Here is a 19,281-nt window from a genome sequence, read left to right as displayed (position 1 = left end):
TCACACAAAGCGTGCATGTAATTATAAGGCTCTAGCCGTAAGTAACCTACAAGGCAGCTGGGATTTGCGCTCGGTGCATTACGTGTCCCTATCAAGCCTATATCAGGTTTACTCGTCGCTGTATACCTGGGAAACTGCTATGTGGCGTAACGTTAACATCAGATAGATTCTTTTCGAAGTATGCCTACGGTAACCGCAGTTAATAGGACGTAAAGGCGAAGGGAAGAGACGGCAATGAGAAAGTACTCCCTGCTATTTATCCCCGTGTTTCTGATATATATTTTGATTTGGTTGAAGAATGACGGCCCGGTCATTCAGAGCAAGCGAGAGATCAAGACAGGTAAGAACATTTTCGTACGTTGGATTATAGTACATGTGTAACAGATGGTGAAAAAGGCCCAAAAAAAGATGATGACTGGTGGTTTGTCAGGTACCTGGTGATGGACGGTTGTTTGTCAGATAGCTGGTGATGAGCGGAAGTTTGTCAGGTACCTGGTGATGAGCTGTGGTTTGTCCAGTACCTGGTGATGAACGGTGGTTTGTCAGATACCTGGTGATGAGCGGAGGTTTGTCAGATACCTGGTGATGAGTGGTGGTTTGTCAGATACCTGGTGATGGACGGTGGTCTGTCAGGTACCTGGTGATGGGCAGTGATTTGCCAAGTGCCTGATGATGGGCGTTGGTTTGACAGGTACCTGGTGATGGACGGAGGTTTGTCAGGTACCTGGTGATGGGCAGTGATTTGCCAAGTGCCTGATGATGGGCGTTGGTTTGACAGGTACATGGTGATGGGTGGTGGTTTATCAGGTAACCAATGCTGAGCGGAGGTTTGTCAGGTAAAATATGTCAGTATAAATTGAGCCAGTGAGTCCAGTGAGACGGCAGTGCACAGCCATGCCAAATGTCAGTATTATTTACTATGGCAAGTCCATGATACAGATTACAACACAATGCATTTAACCCTACAGACACACAGACAGAGCTCACTCCGTATGAACGCTGTGATATTACAACCTGGAGGCCCCCTCCGTGACCGCGCTGGTTGGCGCACCACATCCGCGCAAGGCCTCTCACCATTGTGGTCGCTCTGAGTTCAAGTGCAGCTTATACTGGCTTTCTCTCCGGCCATACGTGGGAAGGTCTGTCAGCAACCTGCGGATAAGCATGGGTTTCCTGGGATAGTCGTGTACGGTTTCCTCCACCATACTGCTAGCAGAGGTGGTATAGGTGAAAGATCTTTGAGTATGTATTAAAACAGCAATCAAATAAAGTAAAATAATAAATACAACTTTCCCCTATGGGCAGTAACAAAATATTTCTTTGTATGTACTTTGTTTCTTCGGTTTCTATAATCAGTGCCTAACTTAAGACATTATTTTTGGTTTTAGGTGTTTGTATATGGGGATGGAAATGGGGTTTTTATTCTTAGCTCGCTTGTGTGAATATTTACCAGTAGTTGGAATAATAAGGCAGCTGCACTGACCTGGAGCAGTTTGACTCGTGTTCCGGGCAGGCCGAGCGAGAGAATGACACTGGATATGCAATTGCCACAAGTAACTGTGTCTCAAACAACAAGTACACATTAAACTATATTTTAAAAAAATATTAAAACCTCTGTCGTTTTATTGGTAACTTTCAGACGTTTGCCCCAAGGGATGGATGAGATTTGAAAACAGTTGCTACAGGGCATTTTACCAGGAGAATGCTCTTGAGTACAAAGACACCATACCTCGCTGTCTCGAGTACAGTGGTTGGCCGGCAGTCCTCGCCTCACGGGAGAATAACGCGTTCATTCATTCGCTGTTGAACGAGCGGGGTGCCGCCTATGGACCGGCTTTCATTGGTTTGGTGTACAGCGCAGTGATCGGTACATATCAATGGCATGACGGGACTGCGCTAAACTTCACGAACTGGGCTCATGGTGAGATAATCAATCAAGAATTAATACCTATAAATACGTATGTAGCAAAGCAAATATGCCCAGAGTAAACCATCGACCTTTGGTAAGTTATACTGACGAACTTTCTTACGAGTAACGTACAGATTCGCACACGTACTATGACAAGTGATTTGATTTTCTATTTCTTTTCACCAGCCAGAGGAGTAATCTCTATATGCAACAGCCCGTCTTTCCCTCTCGTTTCCACTCACGATTGTTATTCATTTGGTTGTTCTTTGAATAACGTGTAGCTACTACTCCATTTCTCTCTGAAGTGATTTTCCATCCCCGTTATTGTGGCAATATATTCTTTCATTCTAATTATTGGACGATTTTTTGTCAGTATATTTTCTAAATGTAATGGTTTCTTAACTTTTGTTTTTGACACAAAAATCCACTGCTTTGTTAATATAAGTAGAGTGTTTATTATTGTTTTTTCATTGGCTAGGGCTAGAATTACTGTAACGTTGTTTATGCTACAAGTAAACGTGCATTCCTGCCTTAGCCACTATTCAAAAGACAACCACAATATTTTTGACGTTTTCACATTGTAGAAATAAATGTTCATTGAATTCTTTTTTTTTTTTTGTTACAAAATTCATAAACATCATCCTGTTTCCTACCAATTTTATAAAGATACGATTTAGAAAATAAGAAAATTTTCTTTACATTGAATATAAAAATGTCCTGTACCTCGTTTCAGAAGATTTGGTTTAGTTTATATTTGTTTAACGCCTAGCTGGAGAGTTGTTAATTTATGTCATGACAGTCCGTTTTATGCATTATTGGTGAAAACCCAAGAGTCCGGGGAAAAGCATCTACCTTTGGCAAGTTACTGGTGAACTTCACAACATATGACGCCTTCAGATGAGAGAAAGAAAAGTGGTCCTAAACGCAGTGGTCAGACTGCGCAATTGGGCGTAATTGTCACCGAGACCCCATGAACAATGAAGGCAGGGGAAATGAAGCCTGTCATGTTCTTACCATTGTAAAAATATTAAGTCACTCTACAAAGCCACACTTTCACCAGATGTAAAAGTATATTTCTTAATTTGAACGGTCTTTCATATTTATTTGCAGAATAATCAATTATGAAACATTTAAAAGTCTCAACTAGATGTTTTAATTTCTTTAACTAAACGTTAGTAGATCTGCCAATGTGCAGGTGGTCGAGGATTTCCCCCTTTTCTCCCATCATTATGCTGGCTGCCGTCGTATAAGTGAAATATTCTTGAGTACGGCGTAACACACCAATAAAATAAATAAAAGAAATAAATGAATAAAAAAATATAAATATAAATATATAAATTTCTTGAAAAGGGAGATAACTGAGTTCTCTGGGTTAACAGGTGAGCCCGCATCCACCAGCACGAAGCCTTGTGTGAGCATCTCTGACGTAACTAAGAAATGGACCAGCGTTGCGTGCTCGCTGACGTCAATTCGACGCTACGTTTGCCAAAGTTCAGTGCACCGTTCAGAAATCCTGGAAGCTACTTACGGTATTTTAGTTTTTACAAACGTAATTTTGACTGGTAGACATTTGGTTAGATCGGTCACCTCTCAAGTCGGAAACCTGGGACTAAATTACTGTCTGTCCCTGGGCTACAGTCTGCTTCTTTTACCAAGTCTCCCATATTCGGCTGTCTTTAAAATCAGTCATATTTGCTACCAATACTGCTTTTAGTCAGTAACACGTAACAACACATGGATAGGTTGGAAGTTCATATTCTTGTAAGTAAAATCTAGTTAGAACACTTTTTCTAATACCTAAGTCCATGAGCTCGGTTTCGGTGGCAAAAACCCATTGCCTCGGTTGACGTCAGGACTATTCAAAACCAGCGGCATTTCTGGATGTTGGGCGGAGTTAACATGTTTTGACGGAGGGCGACACCAGTTTCCTGAACTGTTATCGATTTATCTACAGACCCTATTACTGACACTGCTATATTGGAAATTGTCTACCCGTTTTGGTTTTGGCCTTAAAAAGGGAATTTTTTTTTCTTTCTTGCAGTATAGGATCTAACTGCAGAATAGATTTACAGATGGATGTTGGGATATTAACGCGATGCAGTCTGTTCCCAGGGATAGTAGTATAGGTTGTGTTATTGCGTGCAAATTTGTTCTAACCGCTTGTTGGTGCAGCCTTTGTAAAACAAATTACTCTCCACGTCCATTGCCTAGCATGCAACTAGCTTTTGAATAATTATGACGTCCCCCGAGGCAAAGAAAGATTGGTGTTGAACCTAAGCTTATGCATAATGAGGATGAGTATTGGTTATTCCTGTTAGTATACCGTGACTGCGTGCGGGTGTTTGCATGGTGTTTCAGTGAGGCAGCGCTGTGAATATGTCCCCAGACTAGTGGTGGTATGTGCTGGTTGTTAGTATACTGTTACGGCGTGCGAGTGTTGTGCCTGTTGACTGCTGCATGGTGTTTCAGTGAGGCAGCACTGTGAATAGTGTAGTCTAGTGGTGGTATGTACTGGTTGTTAGTATACTGTGACAGCGTGTGAGTGTTGTACCTGGTCGTTGCTGCATGGTGTTCAGTTAGACAGGACTTTAAATATGCCCCCAGACTAATGGTGATATGTACTGGCTGTTAGTATACTGTGACCCCGTGAAGGTGTTTTGCCTGGTGACTGCTGTCCCCATAAGTGGCCTTATAGGCAAAAGGAAACAACATCTTTGAAGACAATTTTTGATTGGAAGTGGGTGATAACGTCCACGGTATGTTTTGATTATTTTTCGTTTTTTCTGTTTTTACCATTTTGAGATGAAGCGACTTTAAGACAAGTTCCAAAACACTTACACTCTGCGGTAAGTTCACCAGTCATTTACTCTATCATATACCTATAGATTGTTTATTGCTGATTCCGGTGTAGATCGATTGTGTATAATTTGTAGATTGGACTGATGTGTTAATCGAGCTTATATTCCATTAGAGCAAGCATACTGAAAGTATTGTTCTAGAAACAGACTACATGTCTTCTACCCGTCTGGAGTTTAAGAACAATGGCTGTCAAAGTCACAGAAGAAAAACAGCCTCAAACTTGATAAAAATAGTTCAGGGATTTGGTATATTACTCCGCTGTTAGTCTTCGTTTGACCTTGGTGACAGTAAGCTATTGACAACTACCGAGTGACAGTTGTAAGAGCCTAACATTTGTTAAAGACCATTTGTTTTTCACCAAATTTGAATATGGGGTCTATATTTGTACGTCACACATGAAAACTTCGTTAGTAATTTGCCTAAACTTGTTGGTTTAAAATTCAAGCACTTCGGTTTCTTCCACTCATGATGCTTACCGCCGTCATATGAATAGAAAAAAATCCGAGCATGGTGTTTAAACAACAGGCAAACAAGCAAACCATGTTATACTTATTCTCAACACTGTGATTTGCATACAGAGTAAAACCAGAGATTCGGCGACAGCCTGGTACGCTCTACAAGAAAAAAAGTGAAGGCAGTGTATAATATTTCTGTGACATACAAAATTTTGCTGAGATATAGTCGTAACATGCCTAGAAAATGTACCCTATTTTCCTTTATATCAACACGACTGTCAGCCCCTGTCAATGATATATGAATGAATTTTTTTAAATACAATCCCGAATAATAAAAAAGCAGTTTTCAGGGAACAAAAAGTGGATGAAACTACAACTATTTTTTTCTGATAGGGTGTCGGAGAGTTTACGGAGGAAATGTACCAAAGCGCACTTGTTGCCGGCAAGAGGCGGGAGAAAAAAGGTAATTATTCTTCGTATTGTACTTTATTTGTTTTTGCCGTAGAACATGTCTTCAACTTCTGCAAATTACAAGCAATTCATCTTAATCAGGTTATTAGGGCCTTGACAATGCTGACAAGGTTTAATAAGAGTATTTATTTATTTGATTGTTACTTAACGTGACACTCAACATTTTTGAAGGTGATAAGTTTCATAAATGGAGGAAGTGGAAGTTCTCGCAATAAAACACCTACTTCCGGTACCAGGGTCTATTCCACAAATTGAATTAAGTCAAGTTTTGAAACCTCGAAACAGACAAAATGTGCAAGTTATGGCCCAAGATCCCCGCATGTTTTTTTATTTAAAGCATGTAAAGTTAAAAAATAAATGTTTAAATCACATTTTATTAAGTATAACTTAAGCCTAAAGGCGGCTTTGTGCACTCGCCCCTTAAAAAACCTCCTGTGAAAGCTGGATTCACGTCTGTGAGCTTAATGGTCAAAGTGATCGACGGCGATGAGAGGAAGGCTTAAAATCATTAGGACGCAACAGAGGACGCCATTAGGGTGGTGTAGATCACTCCTTTTCAGGAATCGCAATCACCATTTTTGTGAACATTTTTGTGAACATCATTCCAATGAAATTCATCAGGTTGGGTGTTGTGTATTCGAATCTAGCTGTCTCGTACATATATACGCAACTTTATAAATGTCGTGGTTATTGTCGTGAACTCGTAGTAACAAGCGGACCCATTTCCAAGTAAGACAAGAGAAGTGTTTTATAAGTAGAACTAGCGGAATCCTTTACAAGTAAGACAAGAGAAGTGTTTTATAAGTAGAACTAGCCGAATTCTTTACAAATAAGACAAGAGAAGTGTTTTATAAGTAAAACTAGCGGAGTCCTTTACAAGTAAGACAAGAGAAGTGTTTTATAAGTAGAACTAGCGGAATCCTTTACAAGTAAGACAAGAGAAATGTTTTATAAGTAGAACTAGCGGAATCCTTTACAAGTAAGACAAGAGAAGTGTTTTATAAGTAGAACTAGCGGAGTCCTTTACAAGTAAGACAAGAGAAGTGTTTTATAAGTAGAACTAGCGAAGTCCTGTACAAGTAAGACAAGAGAAGTGTTTTATAAGTAGAACTAGCGGAGTCCTTTACAAGTAAGACAAGAGAAGTGTTTTATAAGTAGAACTAGCGGAGTCCTGTACAAGTAAGACAAGAGAAGTGTTTTATAAGTAGAACTAGCGGAATCCTTTACAATTAAGACAAGAGAAGTGTTTTATAAATAGAACTAGCGGAGTCCTGTACAAGTAAGACAAGAGAAGTGTTTTATAAGTAGAACTAGCGGAATCCTGTACAAGTAAGACAAGAGAAGTGTTTTATACGTAGAACTAGCGGAGTCCTGTACAAGTAAGACAAGAGAAGTGTTTTATAAGTAGAACTAGCGGAGTCCTGTACAAGTAAGACAAGAGAAGTGTTTTATAAGTAGAACTAGCGGAGTCCTGTACAAGTAAGACAAGAGAAGTGTTTTATACGTAGAACTAGCGGAGTCCTGTACAAGTAAGACAAGAGAAGTGTTTTATAAGTAGAACTAGCGGAGTCCTGTACAAGTAAGACAAGAGAAGTGTTTTATAAGTAGAACTAGCGGAGTCCTTTACAAGTAAGACAAGAGAAGTGTTTTAAAAGTAGAACTAGCGGAATCCTTTTCAAGTAAGACAGGAGAAGTGTTTTATAAGTAGAACTAGCGGAGTCCTGTACAAGTAAGACAGGAGAAGTGTTTTATAAGTAGAACTAGCGGAGTCCTGTACAAGTAAGACAGGAGAAATGTTTTATAAGTAGAACTAGCGGAGTCCTGTACAAGTAAGACAGGAGAAGTGTTTTATAAGTAGAACTAGCGGAGTCCTTTACAAGTAAGACAGGAGAAGTGTTTTATAAGTAGAACTAGCGGAGTCCTGTACAAGTAAGACAGGAGAAGTGTTTTATAAGTAGAACTAGCGGAGTCCTGTACAAGTAAGACAGGAGAAGTGTTTTATAAGTAGAACTAGCGGAGTCCTTTACAAGTAAGACAAGAGAAGTGTTTTATATGTAGAACTAGCGGAGTCCTTTACAAGTAAGACAGGAGAAATCTTTTATAAGTAGAACTAGCGGAGTCCTGTACAAGTAAGACAGGAGAAGTGTTTTATAAGTAGAACTAGCGGAGTCCTGTACAAGTAAGACAGGAGAAGTGTTTTATGAGTAGAACTAGCGGAGTCCTTTACAAGTAAGACAGGAGAAGTGTTTTATAAGTAGAACTAGCGGAGTCCTGTACAAGTAGGACAAGAGAAGTGTTTTATAAGTAGAACTAGCGGAGTCCTTTACAAGTAAGACAGGAGAAGTGTTTTATAAGTAGGACTAGCAGAGCCCTTTACAAGTAGGACAAGAGAAGTGTTTTATAAGTAGGACCAGCGGTGCCTTTTACTCGTAGGACAAAAGAACCGTTTTGTAAGTAAAACCAGCAGAGCCCTTTACAAGTAGGACAAGAGAAGGGTTTTATAAGTAGAACCAGCGAAGCTCTTTACAAGTAAAACCAGCCAGGCTCTACGATAATAGTATTTCATAACAACATCAAGAAAAACCCCAACAGAAGATCCCTAATGCCCTGTGTTAAGCAAGACTTTTCCTCGCATAAGTTATTTCCTACCACATTTTAATTCGGGGAGTAGCGACTGGTTAATTATGACATGGGTTTTCGATCCTGACTCATTTGAAAAGACTTTTGTTTTCGTGGATTTCACCTCCAAGATTACACCGTGTCTCCGATAGCAGTGTGTTATGATCGAGTGTACTGCATTGTTTGTTATTGACCAGTATTTATGTATTTGAGACATTCTGTGTTCTGTCAGTATTTATTTGACTAGAGGAAACATTTTGTCTCCAGCCAGTATTTATGTGGTAGGCCATTACACATGTACTTATATTACTGTGGGAGACATAATGTGTTATGCCAGTGTTATGTGGCTGAGTGAGACATTCTGTATTCTGTCATGAATTATGTGACCGGTTGAGACATTCCGTGTGATGTCAGTATCTATGTGACCGGTTGAGACATTCTGTGTTCTGTCAGTGTTTATGTGGCTGAGTGAGACATTCTATATTCTGTCAGTATTTATCTGACCGGTTAAGACATTCTGTGTTCTGTCAGTATTTATCTCACCGGTTGAGAAAGTCTGTGTTCTGCCAGTGTTTATGTGGCTGAGTGAGGCATTCTGTATTTTGTCAGTATTTATGTGACCGGTTGAGACAGTCTGTGTTGTGCCAGTGTTTATGTGACTGTGAGACATTCTGTATTCTGTCAGTATTTATGTGACCGGATGAGACATTCTGTGTTGTGCCAGTATTTAAGTGGCTGAGTGAGACATTCTGTGTTCTGCCAGTATTTAAGTGTTTAAGTGAGACATTCTGTGTTCTGTCAGTATTTATGAGGCTAGATGAGACATTTTGTCTCCAGCCAGTATTTGAGTGGCTGAGTGAGACATTTTCTGTCCAGTCAGTATTTATGTGGCTGGGTGGGACATTTGGTCTTCAGCCAGTATTTAAGTGGCTGGGTGAGATATTTTGAGTTAGGTCAGCATTTATGTGGATGGGTGAGACATTTTCTGTTAGGTCAGCATTTATGTGGATGGGTGAGACATTTTTTGTTAGGTCAGCATACATGTACATATTTGACTGTGGAAGATATAATGTGTTATGTGAGTATTTATGTGGCTGAGTGAGACAGTCTATGTTCTGTCAGTATTTATGTGGCTGGGTGATATATTTTGTCTCCAGCCAGTATTTTGTGGCTGGGTGACACATTTTGTGTCCAGTCAGTATTTATGTGACTGGTTGACACATTCTGTGTTCTGCCAGTGTTTATGTGGCTGAGTGACACATTCTGTATTCTGTCAGTTTTTATGTGGCTGAGTGAGACATTTTGTGTCCAGTTAGTATTTATGTGGCTGGGTGAGACATTGTGTCTCCAGCCAGTATTTACATGGCTAGGTGAGACATTTTATGGCCAGTCAGTATTTATGTGGCTGGGTGAGACATTTTCAGTTAGGTCAGTTTTTATGTGGCCTGGTGAGATATTTTGTCCCCAGCCAGTATTTATGTGGCTGGGTGAGACATTTTGTGTCTAACCAGTATTTATGTGGCTGGGTGACACATTTTGTGTCCAGTCAGTATTTATGTGACCAGTTGAGACATTCTATGTTCTGCCAGTGTTTATGTGACTGGTTGAGACATTCTGTGTTCTGCCAGTATTTATGTGGCTGAGTGAGACAGTTTGTGTCCAGTTAGTATTTATGTGGTTGGGTGAGACATTGTGTCTCCAGCCAGTATTTAATTGGCTAGGTGAGACATTTTATGGCCAGTCAGTATTTATGTGGCTGGGTGAGACATTTTCAGTTAGGTCAGTCTTTATGTGGCCTGGTGAGATATTTTGTCCCCAGCCAGTATTTATGTGGCTGGGTGAGACATTTTGTGTCTAACCAGTATTTATGTGGCTGGGTGAGACATTTTGAGTTAGGTCAGTATTTATGTGGCAGGGTGAGACATTTAGTCCCCAGCCAGTTTTTATGTGGCTGGGTGAGGGTGAGATGCATTGTGTCCAGTCAGTTTTTATGCGGTTGGGTGAGACATTTTGTCTCCAGTCTGTATTTATGTGGCTGGGTGAGACATTTTGATTTAGGTCAGTTTTTATGTGCCTCTGTGAGACATATCCCCAGCCAGTATTTATGTGGCTGGGTGAGACATTTTGTGTCCAGTCAGTATTTATGTGGCTGGATGAGACATTTTGTGTCCAGCCAGTATTTAAGTGGCTGGGTGAGACAATTCGTATCCAGCCAGTTTTTATGTGGCTGAATGAGACATTTTATGCCCAGCCAGTATTTATGTGGCTGGGTGATACATTCTGTGTCCAGCCAGTATTTATGTGGCTGGGTGAGGCATTTTGATTTAGGTCAGTTTTTATGTGGATGGGTGAGACATTTTCAGTTAGATCAGTATACTATATGTAATTAGTACACTATATGTACTTATTTGACCGTGGGAGACATAATGTGTTGTGTCAGTATTTATGTGACGGGTGAGATATTCTGTATTCTTTCAGTATTTATGTGACCAGTTGAGACATTCTGTGTTCTGCCAGTGTTTATGTGGCTGAGCGAGACATTCTGTATTCTGTCAGTCTTTTGCAACTTCCACGTGTGTCATATAGACTTGCAACACATACTTATGGAAGATTAAGAGGCCCTGGGCGAACTGGTAAAACTGGTCATACTACTCCACGAATGCCGTTGAGAACAATGTCGGTAAATCTAGTTGTTGCTTCTCCCATGTTGTCATTAAACCCACACTTTATGTGCCAGCTACTGGGATTCGTCCACCTTAGAACGTAGCCAGGTCTCCCCTCCTCTGTGCTCCCATGTTCCACATTCATAAAATAAATGCACGCTGCATCTTTAATCCAAATGGAATTTATTCCACCATACTTTGTATGGGTCATAAATGGGTTTGGAAAGCAAATCTGTACCACCTTTATTTCTTAGGACAAATTGCAAGAAAAAAGAGGACACATATTGCTTGGTATGAAATGTACCCTCACTTCTTTTTTTCAAGAAAACGGTAGGCGTTAACAGAAATCGTTGTAATACGCGAGATTTCTGGAGATGACGGAAGATGGTCTGGTTGGTGGAAATGCCTGTGATTTTGATGTTGTTTTTTTTTCAGGATTTCTGACAATAGGCCTCCCAACAATTTACAGAGGGCCAGGTCATTGGTATCTAAAGAACACTATAGATTCGCTGATCAAACACAGCAGCCTTTGGGACAGACAACGCGAAATCGTGCTAGTCGTTTTCTGGTCAGATTTTGACCCAATTATTAGAAACTTATTGAAGAGAAAACTTGCAGCGAATTACCAAATGTTCATTGACTCTGGTTTTATCCAGATTATTGAAGCACCGAGTCAGTTTTATCCATCTTTTGCTAACCTAAAGACGACTTATCAGCACCCAGTGGACCAGATTGTGTGGCGATCCAAAATGAACGTGGATTTTGCCTTTCTGATGCTCTATAGCCAAAACATTTCAGAATTTTATCTTCAGCTTGAAGACGACGTTGTCACTGTGCCCAATTATGTGTTTACAATAAAATTGTTCATACGAAAAATAACCAAAGAAAAAGCCGAGGATCTATACTGGCCAGGTGTGTGGACTTGTGTAGAATTCAGTGATCAGGGTTTTCTCGCTAAACTCTTTCATTCGTATAATCTCGTTAAGTTAGCGAGGCTGCTCATGATCTTCTATAATGAACAGCCAAATGACGTCATCCTCCTTCACTTTAATGAGATGATGTTGCAGTTTAAGCGGTACATTAGAACGCCTATCATATTTCACCATCAAGGGAACATACCCAGCCTCGTTTTAAGACGGAACCCCTTGAAAGACCTGATGTTCAGCCCGAATATTTCCATGAGTCATTTCATTTCGAAGCAGACCAGGAAGACAGCTCTTCCCATTGAACGTAGACGAATAAATTATCTGCAAGGTCCAGAGCAGCCAATGGTCGAAGAAAGGAAAAGGCGTTTTAAGGAGATATTTTGCCAACTAAAAGGGAAATAATAAATGTATATTTGCAGCTAAACCATCACGTTGTCATTGTATATTGTGCGATGTGCAATCACTCAGTTATGCATTATTTGATAAGAGATGATGCTGTCTAAACGTTTTCATTTAATGAAATAAAAATGTTTAGGTAAAAAACCAACATAAGAATAAAAGTAAAACTTCGCTAAAGTTACACAGTCCTCGGAAAACACATTTGTAAATTCATCTAAATCAAAACACATTCCAACTTTTTGGATTAGCTTGGCCAGTGCCAATATAAGAAAATGATGGAAACGTAGTCGCTTAGTGTAGTAGCTTAATTGCTTACTTCATAAAGTATTGTTGTAAATAAATCTGTTCCTTTGAGGCTTGGCGAATACAAGAACAATCTCTGCTCTATATATCAGCCATTGTACATACGCTTGAAAACAGAGGCCGGTGCATGTATCATGTTAAATCCTTCTGGATTTCCCAACATCAAGAGCAATCTCTGCTTTTCAAGTCAGTCATTTTCTCCACGCTCCAGATCATGGATAAGTGCCGGGTTATCTTTATAAATAGAAAAGAAAGTTGAGTGACAGCGAGATCACCTTGGATCACCTCAGTTTGATTTCTTATAGTGTAGAAATGGCGTGAAAATCAACGAGCAATCTGCAGAGGCAAGGGATTCTCCTTCAGGACGTATAATGCTTGTGGTTTTGGTGTTTTTACAGGATTCCTGACCATAGGCCTCCCGACAATGCACAGACGGTCTGATCGCTGGTACCTACAGGAGACGCTAGATTCTTTGATCAAACATAGCAGAGAAGAGGACAAAAGTGAAGTTGTGGTAGTTGTTTTCTTGTCAGATTTTGATCCAAGTTTGCGAAGCGAGTTGAGGACAAAAATCACATTGATTTACCCAACCTACATCGACTCTGGCTTCATCCAGATCATTGAAGCACCGCGTGAGTTTTATCCGTCCTTGTCTAACCTTAGGACGACTTACAAACATCCAATGGATCAGATCATCTGGCGTTCAAAACAGAATTTCGATTTTGCCTTCCTCATGCAATACAGTCAAAGCATCTCTGAGTTTTATCTTCAGTTGGAAGACGACGTAGTTACTGTGCCCATATATGTGAGGCTAATAAAACAGTACATTGCCAGAATAAACAGAAAAGCAGAACAGGACTGGTGGTCGGGCGTGTGGACTTGTTTGGAGTTCAGTGAACTTGGCTTCATTGCAAAACTCTTTCATTCGTACGATCTCACGAAGTTAGCCAGCCTCCTTAAACTTTTCTACAATGAACAACCCAACGACGTCCTCCTCCTTCACTTTAACGAAATGATGCTCCAGTTTAGGAGGTATCTTAGGAAACCTACCATATTTCAACACAGAGGATTCGTTTCGAGCCTCCATCGCAAACGAGAGCCCCTGATAGACCTAATGTTCAGCCCGAATGCTTCCATGAACGATTCTAGCTCTGAAAGAAAGGGATTAATTCCAGCTGAAATCAGACGACTGAACAATCAAGAAGGTCCTGAACAAGAACTGTGGGAAGAAAGAAAAAAAGTCTTGAGGGAAATATTTTGTTAACCAAAAACAACATAAGTTTCTTCAACTCACACAATAATGGTGGATCTGGATAGTGGAAGCGCTCCACTTGGATAGATTTTTCTTACGGGATAGTTTTTTTAGAAGTTAAGGAACCTCTTGAAGCGAGTAGCCCAGCAAGGAAAGGTTCTACTCTGATGTAATGTACTGTAGTGAGAGGGTGTTTTCTAGACAGGGGATAGTTGTGACAAGCAAAAGCTATTCTGAATGATGCATTCCTCAAGTAGCAGTGGTGTTCAAAGTGAATAAAATTGCTGTAATGGGTTGAGACCTTGAAGGGAAATTGCTCCTGCCAGAGAGGCTTATCTTGGAAAAAGGAACGCCTTTAAAGAGACAATGGAGACCACTGCGGAAAACACTATGTATAACAGAACATTGTCTCGCACTACAACAAATGCAGCTAGACCAAGCGTTTATACTAGAGTGCTAAACTATACTGACCTGATCGATTCTTAATGACGTCAGTGTATTAGAGAGAAAACATTATTAATAGACCAGCCTCTCTTTCTAGAAAACTTTGAAGCGCAAAAGCCCGTCACACATATGTTTTGAGAGAACTAATCTTTTGCCTTTTCGCTATATACCAAATGATTACGCAATATCAGTATCTCCCAGGCAGATCGTAAAACAAATGTAAGTATTTGAGTACCCCTGATTAGGGGTTCGGATGTAGTTTTAGAGATATTCCAATTCTAATAGAAACTAGTCAGAAATTCTAAAATGATAAACGATAATGATAACGTCTATGGTACACAGCTAACACCATAGTTCAAAGAGATTTACGGCGAAATAACACTATTTAGCTCATACAAATGAAGAGTCTTCTACAGTCAAAAAATCTTTGGCAGTGTCCGTAAAATTCGCCTGATGTAACGTGATAATATTCCCTGCCTGAGAAGAAGACAGGTATAACATTGAGTAAGGCAACTATACTGTAATAATGTTTGAAAGTGTAGTCATTATATACGTCAGCGATAGGTGTATGGGCTGTTTCCGTATCATCTCCCCAATCTAGCTAGAGTGGCTTTATTTATTTATTTATTTGATTGGTATTTTGTGCCGTACGCAAAAATATTTCACTTATAAGACGGCGGCCAACATTTTGTTGGGGGGAGACGATAGTGCTTTTAATACTCTGCATTTTAGTAAAATTTAAGAAAGCTTTTTAGACTTGTCCTGGTCGTTATCATTTAACCTCTGCTGTCAAAAAGCAGAGGTTTTGACACTGGTGTAGCTGTTTAATGTTCAGGTCTTTTTGAAGACATCAGGTATTTATTTGTTTATTTGATAGTTTTTTTACGCCGTACTCAAGAATATTTCACTTATAAACGGCGGCCAGCATTATGATGGGAGGAAACCGGGACGATGTCAGATATGCACACTAGAGGTTTAGCATCGCTTTTATAATTATTCTTGCCAGATTAGACGGCGAAGGAGGTAGACTTAAGACTTAATAAAGGTATAGTCCTGCCTCTGTGGGACGCTATGTCGATGACGCCAGTCACACATGACGGTTGTCCAGTGACAGCAAGCTCGCTGACACCGGTCAGCCCTTGCCTTGTGGTCAGAGCCCTTAAAACTCATTCAGCGCAGTGATGTTCGCGATATCGTATCAGTTCGTAATTGAGGTAAATTATCAAGAGGCCAGATGTGGCCGATTGGATGTGACCCATTTGCTAACTATCACACTGCTGCAGATCAGGTTTTTCAATCAATGCTATCTTTCACACTGTGATATTTTGCTGGTCTGATAAGTATCCCCCTGGCCTGGTCTCTTTGCATTGTTATTAATGCTGTCGTTGTAATATTAATAGGTAACGTGACGACAGCACAACATTTTGAGTAATTCTACCTAGACCAGTGAGGTCTAATACATTGTTGTCAACATAGCTGCATTATAATTTTTTACATAATTCTGCGAATGTCATGGTGCCATGGAGTGTCTACGTTGCTACCACTGAAGCAATTGCATAAAGAGGCCGGATTTTACCAGACTGAGTTATGTTTGATCATTTGCCAACAATTACATTGTCACCGCTGCTCTACCATACTCTTCTCTTTGTATTTTACATCTTTTGCGCTTTTATTGGACCACACGAAATGATTGATAAAGTGACGGCCTTGGTAAAACACAATGTCCCACTGTTGTAATGTGATGATTTAGTCCAGTTGCAATGAACATCAGTCCACTTTATTGACCTATTTCCGTTTAAGCCATAGTGCTAGGGGGCGTGTAATTTAGTACTGTTTAAGCATTCACATGAACAGTTAGAATAAAACCCTAACTGAGGCAGATTGACAGGAGACCGTATTTTATCGGTTACATGTAACCATTTGCCAACTGTCACACTGTCGTCGCTGCTCTGGTTTTACTTTCTATGCTGCATGTCTATAATTATATTGCCGTGGTCGCCGTTGACGTCTTGTGACGTGACGGGATTTATTTTTGCTGATAAATAGAGGTGTAACTACTTGTCATTGAGTTTACTAATGTTTAACGCCCAAACGAGCAGCATGAGATGCATAATGCTGTACCTCGCCAGGTGCCAGATGAATTTCCTGACCTGCGAGAGTTGGGCTCGAACTCACGACCCCAATAATGAAGGGCTAATCGTCGTTTACAAGACACTTAAGAGCCGTTTCATATTTTCGAATTGTTCCGATTGTGAGATTGTTTTAAACTGTTTGTTAGCTACCTGGGGCAAATTCTACATGGACTTTTTGAAATTCAACTTTATAAAATAACACTCACTTCATATTCCGAATTTTAGATCATATTATCAAAAAGTAGGCGAGTTGAATAACAATTCAACATTTGACCTTAGTCAAAACTGGCTTTTGACCTAGGCAGGTGGCGGACGTTCTCTGTTACCATCATATAATAAAAATGTGTTAATTCTGCGACAAACATCAATCAAATATATAACACATAAATACAGTGAGACTTCGTCTGCTCTTTCAGGTTTCATGACTATTGGCATTCCGACTGCGTCCAGACCAAATGGCACCCAATACATTCAACTGACCTTAGACTCGCTGATAAATAACGCCGACGTAAACGAACGTCAGAGCGTCACCATTGTCGTCTTGTTGGCGGACCGAGAGATAACGTCGCGAGAAGCGATCAACGCTCAGTTGCTTCTTAAATACCGAAAGCATTTCCAGTCAGGTCTGCTTCAAACTATCGAAGCACCGGACAGTTTTTATCCAACTTTGTATCCGACCCCACCCGATTATCTAGAAATGACGTACAACCACAGCGTTTCCCGCGTCAGGTGGCGCTCCAAGCAGAACTTGGACTTTGCCTTCTTGATGACTTACAGCGAGCGTATATCCGAGTATTACCTTCAACTGGAGGATGACGTTATTACAGTGCCTGGTTACGTCACACCCATCAGAAGATTCATGGGAAAGGTTCCCGAATGGGTGTGCCTGGAATTCTCAGAGATCGGATTCATTGGAAAGTTTTACCGTTCTGTAGACGTTGCGAAGCTAGCCAAATTTCTTACCTTATTCTACAGCGAGCAACCAAATGACGTCCTCTATCTTCATTTCAATGAAATTAATCTACAGTTCAAACGATATGTGTCTCGACCGACAATATTCCAACACGAAGGTATACAGTCGTCTCTGTTAGGCAGACGACAAGAAATGGTGGATATCAATTTCCAGTTGTGGAATCGTCCGTCTTTGCCAGTGCACAAGCGACACAAGTGGGGTATATCGGGCCCAGAACGAACAGAGTGGGACGCCAGAATTAGACGAATCCAAAAGTCGTTCTGTGACATCAAACTCTGATTGTGCGAACTTTGAACCTCAGTTTGATGACCATAAAACTGGACTAATACATACCCGTACATAAACGTAATTCTATTTTACCACTCCCTCTTCTTTTACCGAAAAGTAGTTGATTAATTAATTGATTGATTGATTAATTATTTCTGAATTGAAAGATGGCAACACCAGAGTTAATATCATAAATTGCCACAATACAGGCACAATACCCTAAAGGTATTAAAGCCAAGCAGTATAAATAACCTAAAATCCCCCCCCCCCCCCTCCACAAAGTGCATTTTCGACTCAAATAAATCTCTTTTAGTCATAAAACTTACATTTTCCGGTATGATTTATTTATTTATTTATTTGATTGGTGTTCTGCGCCGTACTCAAGAATATTTCACTTACATGAAGGCTGCCAGCATTATGGTGGGAGGACACAAAGCAGAACCCGGCGGAAACCCACGACCATTCGCAGGCTGCTGACAAACTTTCCCACGTAGGACCGGAGAGGAAGCCAGCATGAGCTGGGTTTGAGAGACTCTTGGGTCATTGGGCCGCACTGACATTCTAGCCCCTCAGCCACAGAGGACCCTGCAGTATAATAAGACATCTTCCAAACAAACCTCACAAATACCTTTCAAAATGGACGAGTCCACTGAGAACACTGTAGCCTCATTCCCTAGAGTGGGAATATCGGATATCGGGTGTGTGTGTGTGGGGGGGGGGGGGGGGAGTTTAGTGCAGAGATTAAAGCCTTATCATTAAATGAATAACAATATGCAGAAAATCACTCTCTGTGTAATCCAGGATTCTGCTGGTAGACTAACCATAGCCGTAGTCTGTTATTTTTTCTATGTTAAATGTTATCACAACACAGCATTCGGAGTAATTCTAGACCAGTGACGTTTAATAAAACGGGAGGGGGGAAAAGTTCAAGTCCAGCTCATGCTGGCTTCCTCTCCGGCCGTAAGTGGGAAGAGCTGCCAGCAACCTGCGGATGGTCGTGAGTTTCCCCCTGGTTGTGCCCGGTTTCCTCCCACCATAATGCTGGCCGCTGTCGTATAAGTGAAATATTCCTGAGTGCGGCGTAAAACACCAATCAAATAAATAAATAAATCTAATAAAATGCCTTTAAGATCACTGCACATTTTTTTTCTAATCTTGCTCAAGCCATGGTGTAAGGTGGTGTGTAGATTGCTGCTCTTAGAGATTTCACCGCTGACGTGACTATTGCACTGCCACCGCTCTAGTTTTGTGCACTACTGTGTCTTTAATTATATTTTATATTAATATCATAGCTACGTCCTTTGCTCCCAGGGTTACGTGAGTTATTTCGACAATTACACTGTGATCCTTTTCACGGGTTACATTTACGGGTACAATCTTCAATAGCTGTTCTTTCAAAATCATTTCCACAGTTGACAATTAGTGAGGAAGATGATACGTATACATAAACAAATGCACCTATCGTTTGATTATTTTTACACTTGTACAGCACACCGAGTAAAACCAGAGCAGTGAGGGCAAAGTGATCACATGTAACCACATATATTTATGCTGTTTACGTCACACTTAACAAGTTTTCAGTCACAAGACGATGTGTGTACATAAATTA

General features: G+C 40.4%; 2 protein-coding genes across 2 annotated transcripts; both read left to right on the top strand.

Moving 5' to 3' along the window:
• The first annotated feature begins 205 nt into the window (after positions 1 to 205).
• On the top strand, positions 206 to 14,904 carry LOC135479505 (alpha-1,3-mannosyl-glycoprotein 4-beta-N-acetylglucosaminyltransferase C-like). Its single transcript, XM_064759370.1, has 6 exons — positions 206 to 340; positions 1,640 to 1,921; positions 3,289 to 3,438; positions 4,712 to 4,755; positions 5,617 to 5,686; positions 13,003 to 14,904. Exons 1-6 carry the CDS (start codon positions 235 to 237, stop codon positions 13,866 to 13,868), a joined length of 1,518 nt encoding a protein of 505 aa, XP_064615440.1. The 5' UTR covers positions 206 to 234; the 3' UTR covers positions 13,869 to 14,904.
• Positions 14,905 to 16,853: 1,949 nt separating this feature from the next.
• LOC135479783 (alpha-1,6-mannosyl-glycoprotein 4-beta-N-acetylglucosaminyltransferase-like) lies at positions 16,854 to 17,684 on the top strand. Its single transcript, XM_064759689.1, has one exon. It carries the CDS (start codon positions 16,854 to 16,856, stop codon positions 17,682 to 17,684), a length of 831 nt encoding a protein of 276 aa, XP_064615759.1.
• Positions 17,685 to 19,281: the final 1,597 nt, after the last annotated feature.

This window comes from Liolophura sinensis, chromosome 12 (assembly GCF_032854445.1).
Source record: "Liolophura sinensis isolate JHLJ2023 chromosome 12, CUHK_Ljap_v2, whole genome shotgun sequence".
Taxonomy (NCBI): Eukaryota; Metazoa; Mollusca; class Polyplacophora; order Chitonida; family Chitonidae; genus Liolophura; species Liolophura sinensis.
The sequence above is the reverse complement of the archived record's forward strand: the minus strand, read 5'-3'. Positions and strand labels throughout refer to the sequence as shown.

Coding starts and splice junctions, on each gene's coding strand:
- LOC135479505 (XM_064759370.1), top strand. CDS start 235: ATGAGAAAGTACTCCCTGCTATTTATCCCCGTGTTTCTGATATATATT. Junction 341..1,639: donor CAAGCGAGAGATCAAGACAG/GTAAGAACATTT, acceptor GGTAACTTTCAG/ACGTTTGCCCCAAGGGATGG. Junction 1,922..3,288: donor CTTCACGAACTGGGCTCATG/GTGAGATAATCA, acceptor CTGGGTTAACAG/GTGAGCCCGCATCCACCAGC.
- LOC135479783 (XM_064759689.1), top strand. CDS start 16,854: ATGACTATTGGCATTCCGACTGCGTCCAGACCAAATGGCACCCAATAC.